Here is a 17934-nt window from a genome sequence, read left to right on the forward strand (position 1 = left end):
TATTCACCACTAATATATTTCTGGAATTTATTAACTTAAAAGGATAAAGACTTTTTAGACAACTTTAAATAATTACATAACATTAAGAAAATATATTTTTCCTTAACCATGTTCTTAGAACTCCGTGTCCATTGCGCGTTCCCACGACGTAGATATTTTCTTTATTATACTTTACCCTTTTTGATTTTCGTATTCTCGTTTAAACCCCAGTACTTTCTTAAACACCCAACAGAGCCACATGTATCCAACAAAAACTATTTTTTCATGCATCATAAGTGCAAAACACTCATAAAAAATAAAGTGATTGTATTCATGATTAATTTGTAACTGTTTTGTTTTACGTTTTTTTGTATTTGGAGTATAGATACGATTAAAATTACAAAGACTACAATGCTTTTTATTTATGATTGTCTTAAAATACGAGGACTAGAAAACAATTAAAATATAAAATAGATAAGATATGCTTATTCAAAAATGTAACGCGTTAAGTAATTAATATTTTTGGATACATCCATCCATATATATCCTTCTCCATTAGCTTTTGTTCTTCTGTTCCAATTCCAATTCCTTCTGAAATATTCATCGCAATTCGTATCGGTAATTTTTCCTTTTGATCGCATTTTTTTTTTATCTTTGATCTTCCGTATTAAACGTGCTCGATCTATATACTCAATGATCTTATATGTGTATGATCATGTAATTTGGAAGTTGAAATGTAAATCATCTATTCCTTGGTAAATTATTCTTCGATTTTTTTTCTGATATAGGTTAATGGTAATTCCTGTGATTTTTACTGATGTAATCTGGTGTTGATTGTTGTGAATTCTTGATCTATGAGATTATGTCTTAGATTTGCCAAATGTTAAGTTTGTTTGATCTTTGACAAAATATTGTAGGTTTAAAGTAAAAAAGCAATGGGAGGTGGTAAAGACAAGCATCATGATGAGCAAGAGAAAGGATTTCATGGTTTTCCAGGAGGTGGACATTACCCACCTGCTCAAGGAGGTTACCCTCCTCAAGGTTACCCACCACAACAAGGGTATCCTCCAGCTGGAGGCTACCCACCTGCCGGATATCCTCCTGGTGCTTACCCTGCTGCGCCCGGTGGTTATCCTCCTGCACCTGGAGGTTACCCTCCTGCTGGCTATCCTGCACCTGGAGCTCACCATTCAGGTATGCATTGTCTCGTTAAAGAGCTCTTCTTTGTAGTTTTGGTAAATGTTGATGTTTTCTATGCAAAAGCTATGGAGTGTCCTTGTAGCTTGCTTGGATTATCAACCTGCTAAATATTGTTAATCATTGAATGTTAATAGGAAAAGACTTTATAAATGTTTCGGTTTTCTATGAAAAAAGCTAAAGATTGTGCGTGAAGTTTGCTGGATCATTAACCTTCGAACTTTGAATGATAATAGAACAATAGTTTGTAAATCTTACTGTTTTCTTTGTAAATAAAGCTTAGAACTGGCCTTGTTGTTTGCTGGATTATCAGCCTGCTAAGTATTGTCAAGTTTGAATGATAGTATGACAATTGTTTCTGAAATGTTGTTTTTTTTTCTGTGATAAAAAGATGAGGACATATAAACTTACTGTCTTCTGTTTTGGTGTATACATTGATGTTTTAATTTTAAATCTACTAGGAGTACATGTTTAATCGTGTGTGCTTATCAATATGCAACTTTGTGGTCTCTTATATGCATTCTGCTACTTTGTGGTTCTCCATGTAATACTATTTTCTTTTTTCCATCAGGACATTCTGGTGGTGGACTCGGAGGCATGATAGCAGGTGCAGCTGGTGCAGCCGCAGCAGCTTATGGAGCTCACCATGTTGGTCACGCCTCTCACAACCCTTACGGGCATGCTGTAGGACATGGAGGGTATGGCCATGCCCCTGCTCATGGCTTTGGCCATGGTGGTCATGGTAAATTCAAGCACGGAAAGCATGGAGGCAAATTCAAGCACGGAAAGCATGGAAAGCACGGGAAACATGGCATGTTTGGAGGAGGAGGCAAATTCAAGAAGTGGAAGTAATCTCAAAAACCCCACCTTTGATCCTCTCCTCCAGTATAGTCTCATTACCTGACCGATGTTTCTAATAATCCCCCTTCAAACATATTTCATTTTAACTATGTCGGTTTAGAGATTACTGGTTGAGGAAATAATTGGAGAGTGCTAGTATAAACCTTATGGTATCTGCAGCAGAGGTTTCTTTAATCTCTCAATAGTAGATGCTTTGAAACTTATCTATAATTTGGTATTGTAATGACAGTTTGTGTTTGGTTTTTTCTTCAGTATCTTCTTTGTTTGATCATTTGATGTTGGTGGAGTTCTCCAAAATATTTATGCTATTGTAGATCCTAACCTTTCTATCTTGTTATTCTTCGTTTTTTGGCCATTATTTTCGTTTCGCTCCCGATCCAAATTCCAAAGTACTTCAACAATATCTTATGCAATAACGAGACAAACACTTAAGGTCGTGCAAGAATAGTGTCTGTTTTTCACTGATTCACTTTTACAGAGAACAAACTGAATTAATTTTGATTATTGAATAGTTGACATGCAATAATATTTGTTAATCCAAATGAATAGATAAAAAAAAAAATTCCTTGAGAGTAAAGAAACTAAATTTTGGAAGACAATTTTTAACTAGTTTTCTCTAAAACTAGGAAAGTCAGAAAATGAGAAAACAAATTTGATTTTATTACGGAAGTGAAGGGCTTTCCGACAAATTGCTTTGCTCAGACCAAACTGTAACCGACCCAAGCCCAATAAAAAAGCGAATCGGGTCAAACGAAAACAGATAATTCAGAAAACCCTAAATTCGTTTCTCTTTTTTTTTCTTCATTCTGAGCAAAGCAGTAACTCTCAGGTGCGTGTGCTCTCCGCTGGTTCCTTAGAACAATCGGCACACGCTTTTTCATTTCAATCTTCTTCTTCTACTCTTAAGTATCTCAGGTACTAATCTCGATTTCTCTATTTCTCGTCCATGGAGATTTAGATTTCAAGTCAGATGCTTTTCGATTTGTTACAGATGTATAATTTTTGTAATCGATTGATTCGCAGCTTGGATTGTATTGAGCCATCGACATACCTTCAAAATTCTTATAATTGTATTGAAAGTGTTTGAATTTAATGTTTTTTTTTTTCTTTCTCTCGATTGTTTTGATTTCTGGGCAAGTGTCAACTTTTGTAACAGATTAGTGACCTTTCTCTTTATAGATATGTGGAAGAATTTGGAATTTACAAATTCGGTTCACCATTTTTATCTGAAGCACTGAATTTGCGTTTTTCAAGCTTGAGTGAATATTATTTCTTGGCTCTTAAGATTTTGCATGTCAACTATTATTTCATCATTGTTAGCATCTTGTGGTGTTCAAGTTATTATTTTAAATATTGTTTGTGCTACTCTATAGTTATTCCCTATGTTGTTATTTCGTTCCTTTGCCTTAGCGTGACATCTTTATTTGGTATATTTGTATCTGTGTGATTTAGTTTCTTCAGGCTGTTAAACTATAGATTTCATGTATTTTGTAGGTCTGTTGAGAGATGGCAGATCGATTGACACGTATTGCTATTGTGAGTTCAGACCGTTGCAAGCCAAAGAAATGTCGCCAAGAGTGCAAGAAGAGTTGTCCTGTGGTCAAGACAGGTGTATATTTTTATTCCAAATTTGGATCTGTGGTCTTTCATGTGGATTTATTATTATTGTACTGTAATTGATTAGCTTTGTTATGTGCGTCATGCCAATTAGTAGACAGAGAATGGTTAGGTGTTTATGTGAAGCCATTAGCTTATAGTTCCTACTTGAAGTTGTTGTAACTCTACAAATTTTTAGTGCCACTTGTTCATTAACTTGCCTTTTATCTTAGGAAAACTTTGTATTGAGGTGACTGTTGGTTCCAAGCTTGCTTTTATCTCAGAGGAGTTGTGTATCGGTTGCGGTATTTGTGTGAAGGTATGTATGCATAGGCTCTTTCCGATATCCAAGATGCCTCTAGAAATGGCACCTAAACTGGGATGCTAAATGACTCTGTTGTTACACAATTGCAGAAATGCCCGTTTGAAGCTATTCAGATTATCAATCTTCCAAGAGACTTGGAGAAAGATACGACCCATCGTTATGGGGCAAACACTTTTAAGTTACACAGGTTCGTTTATCTACTATTTTTCCTGAAACAAATTGACCGCTCTTGTAGTTTTCAGACAATGAAATCTTTGTCTTTACTTCCAGGCTCCCAGTTCCAAGACCAGGGCAGGTGCTAGGGTTGGTTGGAACCAATGGTATTGGAAAATCAACTGCTCTGAAAATTTTGGCTGGAAAGCTCAAACCAAATTTGGGCCGTTTCACTGTAATAGCCTCTCTTGAGTTTCTAAACTTTTATCTTCGAAATTTGGTCTCTTTCATAGTTGATGTGTTCATATATTCCTTGTTGAACAGAGTCCTCCAGACTGGCAAGAAATCTTGACTCACTTCCGTGGTTCAGAACTTCAAAACTACTTCACACGTATTCTAGAAGATAATCTTAAGGTACAGTTGAAACTGATATTAATATTTTTCTCCATGAGGTAGCTAGGTATTATTTGATGTTTAAGCAGCTCAATTGAGCAAGTTCTGATACCCTGTGCATGGCAGGCCATTATAAAGCCTCAATATGTCGACCACATCCCAAGAGCAGTTAAAGGCAATGTTGGAGAGGTCCTTGACCAGAAGGATGAGAGAGATAAGAAGGCAGAGCTCTGTGCTGATCTGGAGCTGAACCAGGTCATTGACCGTGATGTTGAGAATTTATCTGGTGGTGAGCTGCAGAGGTTTGCAATCGCTGTTGTTGCCATACAAAATGCAGAGATTTACATGTTTGATGAACCATCTAGTTACCTCGATGTTAAGCAAAGACTCAAAGCTGCTCAAGTTGTTCGTTCTCTCCTGAGGCCTAATAGGTTTGAATTTCCCAGCTTCTGAAGTTTTTTTTTCAAAAGGGATAAAAAATAAGGTACTTACATTGTTTTTTTTTTGTTTTTTTTTTGTTTCCCAGCTACGTCATTGTTGTGGAGCATGATCTCAGTGTTCTTGATTACTTGTCGGATTTCATTTGCTGTCTGTATGGGAAACCAGGAGCCTATGGTGTGGTGACTCTCCCCTTCTCTGTCAGAGAAGGAATCAACATTTTCTTGGCTGGATTTGTTCCTACAGAAAATTTACGTTTTAGAGATGAATCTTTGACCTTCAAGGTATAGATATTTTGTATGATGAAAGGCAAAGTTTTGTCGCCAAGGCAATAAATTGTTTTCCTCAATGTTTTTCTTTTGTTTGAAGGTTGCTGAGACTCCACAAGAAAGTGCTGAAGAGATACAGTCGTACGCTAGGTACAAATACCCCACGATGACCAAAACTCAAGGAAACTTCAGGTTGAGAGTGTCGGAAGGTGAATTCACTGACTCTCAGATTATTGTAATGCTTGGGGAGAATGGTACAGGGAAGACAACATTTATTCGGATGCTGGTATTCTCTTCTTCCATGATATGTTCTCTTGTGGTTAGAGTTTTAGAAAGTACTGTACTGTAAAGTTGTAATATTGGTAATATTTGCAGGCCGGGTTGTTGAAACCAGACGACACAGAAGGACCAGACAGAGAGATACCAGAATTCAATGTTTCGTATAAGCCACAAAAGATCAGCCCAAAGTTTCAGAATTCAGTTAGGCACCTGCTACATCAAAAGATTCGAGATTCTTACATGCATCCACAATTTATGTCGGATGTGATGAAACCACTTCAGATTGAGCAGTTGATGGATCAAGAAGTTGTCAATCTCTCAGGAGGAGAATTGCAAAGGGTTGCATTAACTCTGTGCCTCGGAAAGGTAATTATTTTGTTTCAGACGTCTATATGACGTAGTTGCTTTCTTTCTCTCAGTGATCTCATGCATCCACAATGTGAATTCTTACAGCCTGCGGATATATACCTGATCGATGAGCCAAGTGCATATCTCGATTCTGAGCAACGTATTGTTGCTTCTAAAGTCATAAAGCGATTTATTCTCCACGCAAAGAAAACTGCATTTGTAGTCGAGCATGACTTTATAATGGCGACCTATTTGGCAGACCGGGTCATTGTGTATGAAGGACAACCATCCATTGATTGTACTGCAAATTGTCCTCAATCACTGCTCAGTGGAATGAATCTCTTCTTATCTGTAAGTCTCCTATTATATCTCTTAGTTACACCGTATGGGCAAGAGAAGAGGGCATAAAGGTTTGGTGCTAATGATTCCTATTTTATGTTTTTCGTTACCATGCAGCATCTGAACATCACATTCAGACGGGATCCCACCAATTTCAGACCAAGAATCAACAAATTGGAGTCGACCAAAGACAGGGAACAGAAGTCTGCAGGCTCATACTACTACTTGGATGATTAGGACAACTACCAAGAGGTTCTTGATCACTAAAATCCAATCATGTTTTCTCAATCATACAACGTTTTATGGAATCAACATCTAAAATGTTTGTTTTCTCTTAATGTCCTTCAATGGATTCACAGAATATAGGGCATTGTTCGAATTCCAGAAGGGTCTTTTGCTCAGAGGAAGTTGATCTATGAGCTCGGAATATTTTACGCAGCCATCTGTTTTCCGAGTGCATAAGCACAGATGTTTCTTTCTGGTCAAGCTTTTAATTGTTGTTTCATCAGTTTTACTTCTACATTTTCTCTCTCACAGCTTTTATTAACTGAGCAATAAAAGTTTAAGAATCTGTAACCTTTTTTTCTTTTTGGCTTTGTACTTCCTGAGTTGATGATTTCAACATTTACTGTGATGTTACTACTTTGGATTTTACAATCTATTGCCTATTTTTACATTATTTTCTTTCTTCTTACACAGCGTCTAACTCACTGATATAGGAAAACTTCAAGAAACAGTATCTAAACACCTAACGTCAATAACACTGTAACCAGGAAGCTTTTTCAAGGCATTATCCTCCACCATCTTCCGTAGTCTTACAGCTTCTTCCCAACCTCCCAATCCAACATAAGTATTTGCCAACGAGATGTAATAAGATGCATTGTCTGGTTCCATTTCAAACAAAACTTCTGCAACTTCTTTTCCCAACTTTGTATCCCCATGATAGTTGCAAGCGCTCAACAACGCTCCCCATACACCTGCTTTTTGTGGCTCACCAATCCCTGTGATGAACTCATAAGCTTCTCTCAGTTTCCCTGCCCGGCCAAGCATGTCAACAATCCAAACCCGATGCTCAGTAACTGGTTTAACCCCAAATTTTTCCTCCATTTGCTTGTAATAACTTAGACCTTCATCAATAAACCCAGAGTGGCTGCAAGCTGACAACAGGCTTATGAAACTGCTCTTGTTTGGTTCCATCTCTGAGTTACTACTCAGTTCCTTGAATAGCTCCATTGCCTTCTCTCCCATTCCATGGAATCCATGTGCAGAGATAACGGAGTTCCAAGCAGAAATTGAATTCACCCCCGAGTTTCTAAACACCTTCATGCCAGTTTCTAGCATCCCGCAGCTACTGTACATGTCCACAAGTGCTGCACTGACAAAAGGGTTAGCTTGAAACCCACGACGAATGAGATGACAATGTGCCTGCATACCATAGCTCGTTGACCCAAGCTGAGTCGACGCAGACAGAAGACCAACAAATGTGATCTCGTTTGGCTCTAACTTGAGGTTTCTGAAGAGTTGAAACACTTCTCGTCCAGCTTTGTTCTGAGACAAAGCTGATATCACACAGTTCCAAGAACACAAGTTAGGGTCAGAGATTAAGCCAAAAACCTTCACTGCACTCTCAATGTCTTTACATCTACCATACATGGTGATCAATGTATTCTGCAGTTGGGTGTCAAGTTCTCTTAGACTTTTAATAGCTAGACCATGAAAGCACCTTCCTTGTAAGACCAGTCCGAGGTTTCCACTAGCTGAAATAGTACCCAGGAGAGTAATCAAGTCATGACGAATTTTCCCTTCACGACTCATTGCTTGAAACGCTCTCAATGATTCTAAATGGTGACCACTTGATGCGCAGCCAGAGATTACAGAGTTCCAAGATGTGAGATCTCTTGTTTCGGACATCGTCTCTAACCGCAGGAATGCTGAAGTTAGGTCCCTGCAACCGATGTACATGTTTATAACTGAATTAGCTGAAAGCATATTATCCCCAAACCCTAGCTTTTGCAGCCAACAGTGGACTGATTTGCCAAAGATGAGAGAGTCAGAGGAATCACAAGACGTAAGAATTGCCAAGACAGTTGACAAGCTAAACTTTGAACAAGAATACTCACTGACAACTTCCTTGAACAGATTCTTAGCTTTGTGCGTAAAGCCGTTTTGCGAGAAAGCAGATATCATCGAGTTCCACGAAACCAAGTCTCGATGTGTTGTTGTCTTGAACAACAACTCAGCCTGAGTTGTTAAGCCACATTTACCATACATATCAATAACGCTGTTTATTACCTCTAATGCTCTGGATTGCATCTCCATGCGAACCGTATAACCATGAACTGCTCTTCCCTCTCGTGAAAAACTTAAATCACCACATATGGAAGTTATTGAAACCACAGTGGCGATATCAGGCTGAATCTTATCCACCGATTGCATTTGGTTCAAAATACCAAATGCTTCTTCAAACATTCCATTTGCAGCAAACCCATTAAGGATTGCGTTCGAAGAAATAACATCCCTGCACACTAATTCTTCAAACACAGTTTCCGCAGCCTCCGTGTCCCCGCATTTTGAGTACATCGAAATGATCGAGTTGCCCACAGAGACATGAGCTTCTGGACTATAACCTGATTTTATAACCAACCCGTGGAGTGATTCACCCAAAGTAAGTTCTTCAATAGAAGAGCAAGCTGAGATAACGCATGAAAAAGTCACAGTATCAGCTTCTTGTCCTGAACCAGTCATCGACTTGAAATATTGCAACGATTTCCTGGGATGACCATTTGCAAGACATTTAGTCATGATCGTGTTCCAAGAAACAATGTCTCGATGCTCCATATGCGTGAACACACACTCTGCGGAGCTCAAGTTCTCGCCTTTTGCATATAGATTCATCAATGCATTGCACAAACTAGAATCCCCAACCAAACCAGTCTCTATTGCTAAACAATGAAGCATTGAACATTTTCTCGAAAGATGTAGACTAGATAACGCAGAAGCTGCAAGTAAAAGCGTGGTTGAATCAAACTCATTTCCTTTATGAATCATCTCAATAAACAATCCAACAGCTGCAATGTAACGACCATTTTGATTCAAAGCAGTGATCATACTGTTCCAAACAATCACATCTTTCTCTTTCAATTCATCAAACAGACACGAAGAAGATACTAACTCCCCGGTTCTACCGTAAAACGTCAGAAGCTTCGAAGATGTAGCTAAATCTTGGAGTAAACCACACTTCAGAGCGAAACAATGGACACTCCTCGGAGTCTCTGTCTCTGTTCTCATCATAAAGGATCTAAGTACATCTCGTAAGAACATAAAGCTCGACTCCATAGTCCTATTCTCTCTCTCAGGCAATTCGTCGAACAGGTTATGGACAATAGGAGTAACCGGAGACAAAACAGAGGACGTGAAGTGTCGCTTATGTTTTCTCTTACTGAAGTAATAATTAGAACAATAGCCGGAAGGAGAATTCCAGCGAGAAATTGAATGCCTAAGAGAGTCGATTATGTGACCGGAACAATAAAGTCTCAGGCTTTTCGGGGAAATCGTAGAACTTCTTACCATCACCAACAACATCGGCGGTTTCCCGGCGCCGGCGAAAGAGCATGTAAAACTACGAATTGGGTATTTTATTGGGCCTACGTTATATATTGGGGCTTTTTCTCTTATATATTGGGCCTTTTCTCTTTTAATGATTTAATTGTGACAAAAGCCTTAGATCAATGATTTAATTTGGGGATTAAACTGATAATTTCAAAAGCATATAATAATACTAATGGTTAAGAGTTGATGAATGATTAATTAGTAACTAATTAAAAATGTCTCCCAGATCCGTACTGTACCCGTTACCTCTCCCGAAAGCATTGCCTATATTCAATGTTTCATGTTCCCGAAACTATATTAATGGTTACTTTTTCGTTTTATTCGATATGAATCATTTGATTAATAATGATCACTTTTTTTCTTTTGTTTTAAGAAACACATAACTGCATTAAATGTCGTTAACTACATGTTTCTTAATGCACATTGACTTTCTATTTTGACTTTCCCCGATCGATGTACGTATGACGTACATCTGCTTTCGTGCTCATCAAATTAGACCTAACCACGTGTCTTCTACATTTATTATTGTTGTTTGTCAATTTCATTATAATGCTAAAGTCAAACTAACATTATTGTTAATTTACATGTTTTAGAAGTTATAAATATAAATGTTTTAAGTATCAATGTTTAGATAACATTTGACTAATAATAAAAAGTAAGAACATTACGAGTCTTTTGACTGCTGATGAAGTATTCTTTTTACTTGATTTGCTAAGTATTTATCAAGTTTTGCAATAATACATATGAAGGTATGGTTGAGTATCAAGAATTAATTTGTTGTGATCGACTTATATACTAATTGCAATAATTTTATATGCGACTATAGAATACTTATATAATGATTATACTTCATAACGACGTGTTCTTATTCTTATTATAAAAACAATTAGAGCAATGCAAAACAAATTGTACAACCATGATCTGTAGGCATGTGGATGAATATTGCTTATTATACTTGGATGCGATTATTTAAAGGTTAATGTAATTAAAAATTAGTAGATGGATCAATCAATGCTTAATGTAATTAAAAATTAATAGATGGATCAATCAATGGTTATTACTTATAGTAATCACAAGTAAATGAAATCAAATTAGCTAACTGTCTAAAGTCTGATATCAACTTGTACCCGAATCGTTGCGTACTTTGTATTGGCCAAATTGTGGTTAACTTTATATAAAATAATAACTTTATGCCTTATACACTTTAATTTGGTCACAAGTTTTAACTCCAAACTATATAAGCATTGCATGTTTTGAACTTTCAGAGATTCTCTCATACACAAGACTATAAAGATTGAATTATTGTATACTAGTATTATAGATTTACATATTTTGTCGTAATTATATGTTGTGTAAATTCTTTAGTTCGTAGTAATTGTTGGAACTTAAAAATACGCTTCCTTCAGTAAATACATGAGTTTATATATCAATTTCGATGATACAAGCACACGATTGATATATGTTTATTTAGTTTTTAAAATTAGTTTGGAAATTTATACTATAACTTATCTTAACTAATATGTATGCATGCGTCCCAATGCAACGTTTATTCAATAAAAACTCGACAATGACAACCATACATTGGTAACAAAGATTTTTTAAAAAAAATCAATATATATATGAGCATAAGAATATTTGAATTGAAAATCATTAAAAATATATATTCCAGCATTATTAAAATAAATGAATAAATTCGTGTGACAACTAGCATCTTACGATAGTGAAGAAAAACTGTCCATGGTTTCAATTGATACCGCTTAGTGAAAGCCCATTGTTCTCGCACATCCTTACGTTTCTTTCATTACGTAATTTATACTTATCAATATTTGTTTTTTTCTGTCATGGGCGTAAATATTTTTGTATTTCTTATAGTTATTGAATTATTTATGTCAACCATTACCATATAAAAAAACAGTTCTTTAACAGTAGTATTTAGATATTGTTTGGATATCAAGGAGAAATAATGGTCGGTAAACAAAATTTAGAGTTGACTTCTAATCCTGATGAAAAGAAATACGTTAATGGTTCGTGGGGATCCTGAAAGTTTGAACGACATGGCAGTAATTGATTTTGAACAGCAAAAACATTTAAAACATACAAATTTTTTTATGAGAAATAAAATATTCACTTCCAATTATGCAAACTATAATTGTAAGTCAAATTTGTGTCATTAGAATCCTAAAACAACAATCAAAGTTTGGTGTCACTAATCTCTTAGGAGTTTTTTTCCTCCGTTTATTAAAACGACTTGTTGATTGAGAAACCAAATCCGTACTTCTCCATACACCACCTCCTTGTACGTAAACCAATAAAGAAAGTCATATAGGACACGTATTAAGAAAATTAATTTATAATATATGTAGTCCTAATTGGAACATAGTCAAAAAAAACAAAAATGAGGGAATAAATACGAGCATTATAGACAATGTTTGAAATATCTTCAGTGTCGAATTATTATTTGACACGTGAATTTGTTGATTGGTCAAAATTTTGATCTTGATATGTAAATAGAAAATAATAGTTGGAATTTATTCATCCTATATTTAAACCTTCTTTTTTATTATCATTTTTCAAACTCAAATAACGAGTTTGATACTTTGAATTATGGTGCAACTAAAATGGTACTATTAAAGTTTTGCAATATGACACTAGTTGAAAACCAACATGTATTATGGAGATTTGTGTGACATAGTGATGATACTAGCACATTATATATATAATATATACTTTCTCAATCATTTACTAAAACAAATAGTTTTTTTTTATTCAAGAGAAGTTGATGACTTGAGAGTGTATATACCTTTACATGCATCATATTTTTTTCTTTCCGATTACAAAAGTGGTTCTTGTCGTTAGAGACGTAGATGATCATAATATAGATAATTAAATCAAATCGCTGCAAATTTGTAATTAATAATACCATCATCATTTTTTCCTACACTTAGATGATATAGTGTCATTTTTCGTTTAGTACTATATTATATCAATTTAATTTGAAAAGTATATAAAATAGGTTTACAAAATGTGATTCAATCTCACTACCAGTACTGAATACACGAATGTGATCACGACCTATATAAGAAATATCACATTGTCTTTCAAAAATCCGAAAAAGATATATCTCTAAATGACATGTGATTTATTTCTCAGTTTTGCGGCTGAAATGGGTGACTAGTTAATGAAATGTTATCATATTACAAATATTTTGGTCATATTTGATTTCTTTTTTCAGTGGCAAATTCTCTCTTGTTTTCTCTAAGACTTACCAACTCATCAGTTTTTATATTCCGAATACAATATGATAAATATCTTCAATATTTTAATATATTTTAGTCTCAAAGAAGAACTCATTGTATTTGCTGAATATTTTGATCTCACATTTTTTTCAATAAGAATTAAGAACAAGTGGCATCCATAATTCATTAGACGGCATTTACATATATTTTTTTATATATTCTATGTATGGAGATCTCGAATGTCACAGTACACTGATCTCATTGACGTTTACTTAATTGTGTAGAATTCTGTTTGTTACTAAATATAATTATCCAATTTGAATTCGTACAGAAAGAGGTCCGATGGAAACAAAATACTGTTTTAAAACTACATAATCATACGACAAAAAAAAAACTACATAATCATAAGCACTTTCAGTCTAAACACATCCCCAACATAGAGCATACATAATTCTTATGCTAATACTCATCTACAACGTGTCTTTTCAAGCAATTAAAATGAAAAGTTCTAAAGATTATTACAATAATACAAGTTGCAAGTTTTGTTCAGACAATCTAACTCATCATTGTCACGTCCATCTTTTTTTTTTTGGTTTATTGATTACCAAAACATGATACCGTGTGGGGGCAAATACAGAAACAAAATACAAAACAGCATTACTTATAAATGTCTTTATTAAAGGAATCAATAGTGAAAAGAGTGTACTTTGGTAGGGTTTCTATAGATCCCATCAACTTTGTACCTTTTTATTTGATGGTTTATTTTAAATTAACTTTATTTGTTTTATCAAGAAAGTGAAATGTGGTCAAAGATTTACGTTTCATCGTAGAATTTTTCAAAGACTTGACATTGACTAAACGGAGTACCACGGCCACGTTTCTTAGTAGCAAAAAAAAAATGTTTTCATATTCAATTTTTTTGAAAATATTTATAGTCTCGAAAAGATAATATTTACTTCGTATCCAAAATAAGAAGATACGATTCCATATAATTTAGATACGACTTATTGAATTTGTATCCATATGAATACGACTTATCGGACCCATACTTTGGACAAGAGGCTATGGACTTAGCCAATTCGTATACCGAAAAACATTTATAACACATAATGTTAAAAACAATAATTCTCTTTCGAAATTATTGAATTCGACGATGAGAATCCCAAAATAATTGGGAGGCTCGAATATAATTTCCTCTCAATTAATATATTCGTACGACGGTCGATACTATATATAGCCATCTCAGTTATTGTTTGTAACATTAATTTCGTTCTCTATACATAATCATAATGTTTCTTCGTCGACATTCATATTTTTAACTCAAGTTGAAAAGAGTACTTTTGTCGTATATATATTACATTCATAAATCATACAGGCATTGCATGTAAACGTATGTCGACATATCCATATACGTATGCTTTTAGAATGTGAATTTCCATATAAATGGATGTAGATAGGTGGACTTATACATTCATCAATACATTATTTATATATCTATATATCGTACAATATATGTATATGTATAAACTTTTTAATGTTTTAAAAGATATATTCATATGAGGTCATTAGTCTCTTTTATCAGTTTTAGAGGTTGAAAAATTCATGCTAAATTAAATATTTTTAGTAGAAAGAAAATAACCGACAGTCTTAAAAAAATTGTGACCTCATTTGTCAGTATTGACAGTATTGAAGTACAATAGTTACCTGTCCGGTTATAAATGGATGTACACGTGTCTTACAGTGGACAAAGCAAACTCCAAAGTATCATTAAAATTTTTTTAGTATTATTTATAATATTTGTTTAATAAATATATATATATATATATTTTTTGTTTTTAACAAATATAACTAATCAGACACGTCAGATGATACTAATATCATAAATATCACTGGACTGATACTCATCAACCTCATTCTAATTATTTTATCAATATAAAAATAATTTTTGGGCTTGTAATACTTTAGAAATATCACCCCTATGTACATGGTCTAACTAACTACTCTTTCAAGTATCAATTGCAACTACTATTACGTTACAAATGTTTTTGTTTGCTTTTTTGTTGGGTCAAAACCTTACAAATATTAAAGAAAACATGGTGTTTCATAAAAAGAATACTTTTATAATTACTATGCAAATTCTTGTCAGAATAAGTTTTCGTATGTAGGTCGTCAAATCTTTAATTATGAGATTTTAATTATATGTATATAACATATAAAAAATTAGCGAATCATCATCTTTGAAAAAATTCTTATTCTACATAAACTCCATTCAAGTTATACCGAAAGTTACTTATGATTTGTGTTTCAAGTTTCAACATGTAAAAATAGCAAAAACTTGTTTCGGATCAAAATAGCTGTGGTTCAAAATTCCATATATTTTTCCAACAACAAAAAATGATTCGTTATTTTGCACTTTTCCACATTATCACCAAAAAAAAGTTCTTAAAAACACTTAAAAGAAATAAATCTCTACTTGTGGAGATTTTTTATAAGAGGATGGGATGATACTACTAACAAAATATCGATGGAATTACTGCATTGCTGGTTTGATATCATTCTTCTATAGATAAACTCGAGATACTAAGACAATAATTTTAAAATGTGAAGATTCATGGCTGGTTGAATGTCTTGATTATATGATTAACTCCATAGTTAATTGCCTCCTAGCCAAAGAAGTATTGCCAAAGAGGAGTACGAAAAACGTATACTTAAACTAAAATATTCGATATTTGTGATAAAATAAATATTAAAATTAGTAATACCGATTGTATAAGATTACAACAAGAAATAATTTTATTTTATTTTTTGACAAAGAGTACTTTAAAGATACATTTGAATGTAAATTATTTAGAACGGCAGTGAAAAATAGGATCAATAAATTTATTTAAAGATAAAATGAATTAGGCATCATTTTTTATCTGTTTCATTGTTATATTAAAGATTTAAAATCAAATTTCATCCACAACATTGGGATAAAATGTAACTGTCAGATTAGATCATATTTAATTATACGATCGCACCATAAGATCATATTTTGGTTCATTATTATAAGTACATCACGGATAAATTATATCATATTGTTCTTTTGTTGGTTAAGACATAAAGCGGTTTTGAAAAGAAGAAAACAAATAGTTAACATGTTATAAGAGCTCGATATCATTGTTAATTTGATTGTACCCAATTATTCACATTAATTGGATAAGATGCTAATTCAATTTTTATATTAGTTATGTAATGTAAACTAAATAAAAATAAGTTTTTTCTGTCAATCTAAAAAAAATTCTTCTCTATATATCACAATTAATAATAGAGTGATTTTTATTCTTCAAAATATATATGTATATAATAGCTAAATCGAAAAATAAAGTTGGAGGCAGCTATTTGCATGATAAGCTATTAACCTATTATAAAACTCTTCTTTTATTTTAGTAAAGAACTAATAATATCAATTATCATGTGAAAATATGAATGTGAAGTGTGAGTAATGAAGCGAGTCAGTCTCACTTTTGTTTGTCGCTGTTCACTTTTGTCTTTGCACATCATATCTAGACACGTATGAGTCCTCCTGCTACATGTTTTTCTTTTTTATCAAAAGCACCAATTGTTTAGAGCTGTAAGCCTCTGCAACAACAAAGGTGAGAGATTACATGACAATTGACAACACCATAATTTCTAAACAAACAGATCGGTAAAAAAAGATCATTGATCAAAATTCGTGAATATACACCCCAATATAATGACAGGTGATCGAATCGGATCATATCTTATTTATTTATATAATTCGTTGTCATCATGTATTTTTATAGTATGTCTTCAACATCAAAATCAGTTAAAATATTAGAAAAAGTTGACAAAAATATATTCGAAACAAGAAAACAAAAATATCCGGAAAATCAGTTAAAACATAAAATATGTGTTTCGATTTTCTAGCGCAAGTGGTGATTCCACCTATGCAAAATTGCAAATCCATGGATACTGGAGTTAATTTTTTATAAACTTCATCAAATATGTTGCTCCAAAAAAAAGGAAACATTCATTATAGATCGCAGAAAAAACAAAATCTTAGATAGCTATAGTTAGTAAGATCGGGGAAACGAATGGGTAGTAGTATGAGACATCCTAATATATATCCTATACTAAGATATTCTCATATTACACGAAGTATGAATAATATTTTGTTGTTGTAGTATAATGCTTTTTAACCCAAAATCTACCAATCAATGTTGCAACCAATTTTGAATTCGAGAAACGACAAAAACAGAGATAAACAAAACAAAAAAAATATCGAGAAAAAAATGTCATAGCCGTGTTGTACCAGAGGTAAAAATTTATTGCGAGTAACATGAACCTAACTATAGAAGAAATAATCTGGAAAAAGCCTTTTGACTCTCTTTTTTTTTTGATAAAAACAGAAAACGTTTTCAATTTAATTTCGTCAAATGAGAATTTTTAATGGAAATTAAGATTAGTGAAAACCCTTACGATCTGTCGATCCATATAATTTTTTGTTTTTTTTTTGTTTTTTTTAATAGGAATGTCAATATCATTAAAATGAAGAGGTGAGGTTTTACAAAGAAAGCATAACCTAAAAAAAATGTAACCTTGCCAAAAAAGAAATAAAAACAAGGGTTACATATATAACGTTGAGTGTCAATCAAGGTATTATTATCGAATCCAAAAAGCCACCAAGTTTCGGAAGTTCTTCCTGTTCTTTCTGGCAGTGATATCGTGTTCCTAATCAACGTATTTCAATGGTCGATCCATATAGTTTTTCTTGGATCAACACGATTCATATAGTTATGTTGATCAATCTCGAGAAATATTTATCAGATATAATTTACCAAGAAAAATAAAATATAGAATCGCCGAGAATTTTGATTAGCTACGCATTTACACTTTAACCTGATTATAG

At 33.5% G+C, this 17934-nt stretch overlaps 3 protein-coding genes across 3 annotated transcripts; 2 read left to right on the top strand and 1 right to left on the bottom strand.

Annotated features, from left to right (window-relative positions):
* The first annotated feature begins 385 nt into the window (after nucleotides 1-385).
* AT4G19200 (proline-rich family protein) lies at nucleotides 386-2447 on the top strand. The gene is made up of 3 exons (NM_118040.4): nucleotides 386-597; nucleotides 897-1173; nucleotides 1748-2447. Exons 2-3 carry the CDS (start codon nucleotides 915-917, stop codon nucleotides 2026-2028), a joined length of 540 nt encoding a protein of 179 aa, NP_193655.1. The 5' UTR covers nucleotides 386-597; nucleotides 897-914; the 3' UTR covers nucleotides 2029-2447.
* Nucleotides 2448-2760: 313 nt separating this feature from the next.
* ABCE2 (RNAse l inhibitor protein 2) lies at nucleotides 2761-6855 on the top strand. The gene is made up of 13 exons (NM_118041.5): nucleotides 2761-2952; nucleotides 3532-3646; nucleotides 3867-3952; nucleotides 4048-4145; nucleotides 4229-4346; nucleotides 4436-4525; nucleotides 4631-4935; nucleotides 5031-5226; nucleotides 5312-5497; nucleotides 5587-5856; nucleotides 5944-6189; nucleotides 6295-6429; nucleotides 6537-6855. The coding sequence occupies exons 2-12, from the start codon at nucleotides 3544-3546 to the stop codon at nucleotides 6412-6414; spliced, it is 1818 nt and encodes a 605-aa protein (NP_193656.2). The 5' UTR covers nucleotides 2761-2952; nucleotides 3532-3543; the 3' UTR covers nucleotides 6415-6429; nucleotides 6537-6855.
* A 48-nt stretch (nucleotides 6856-6903) lies between these two features.
* Nucleotides 6904-9759, bottom strand: AT4G19220 (Tetratricopeptide repeat (TPR)-like superfamily protein; the record flags this gene model as incomplete). The annotated part of the gene is made up of 1 exon (NM_001341331.1): nucleotides 6904-9759. The coding sequence occupies one exon, from the start codon at nucleotides 9757-9759 to the stop codon at nucleotides 6904-6906; it is 2856 nt and encodes a 951-aa protein (NP_001319994.1).
* Between the last annotated feature and the right edge of the window lie 8175 nt (nucleotides 9760-17934).

This window comes from Arabidopsis thaliana, chromosome 4 (genome assembly GCF_000001735.4).
Source record: "Arabidopsis thaliana chromosome 4, partial sequence".
Taxonomy (NCBI): Eukaryota; Viridiplantae; Streptophyta; class Magnoliopsida; order Brassicales; family Brassicaceae; genus Arabidopsis; species Arabidopsis thaliana.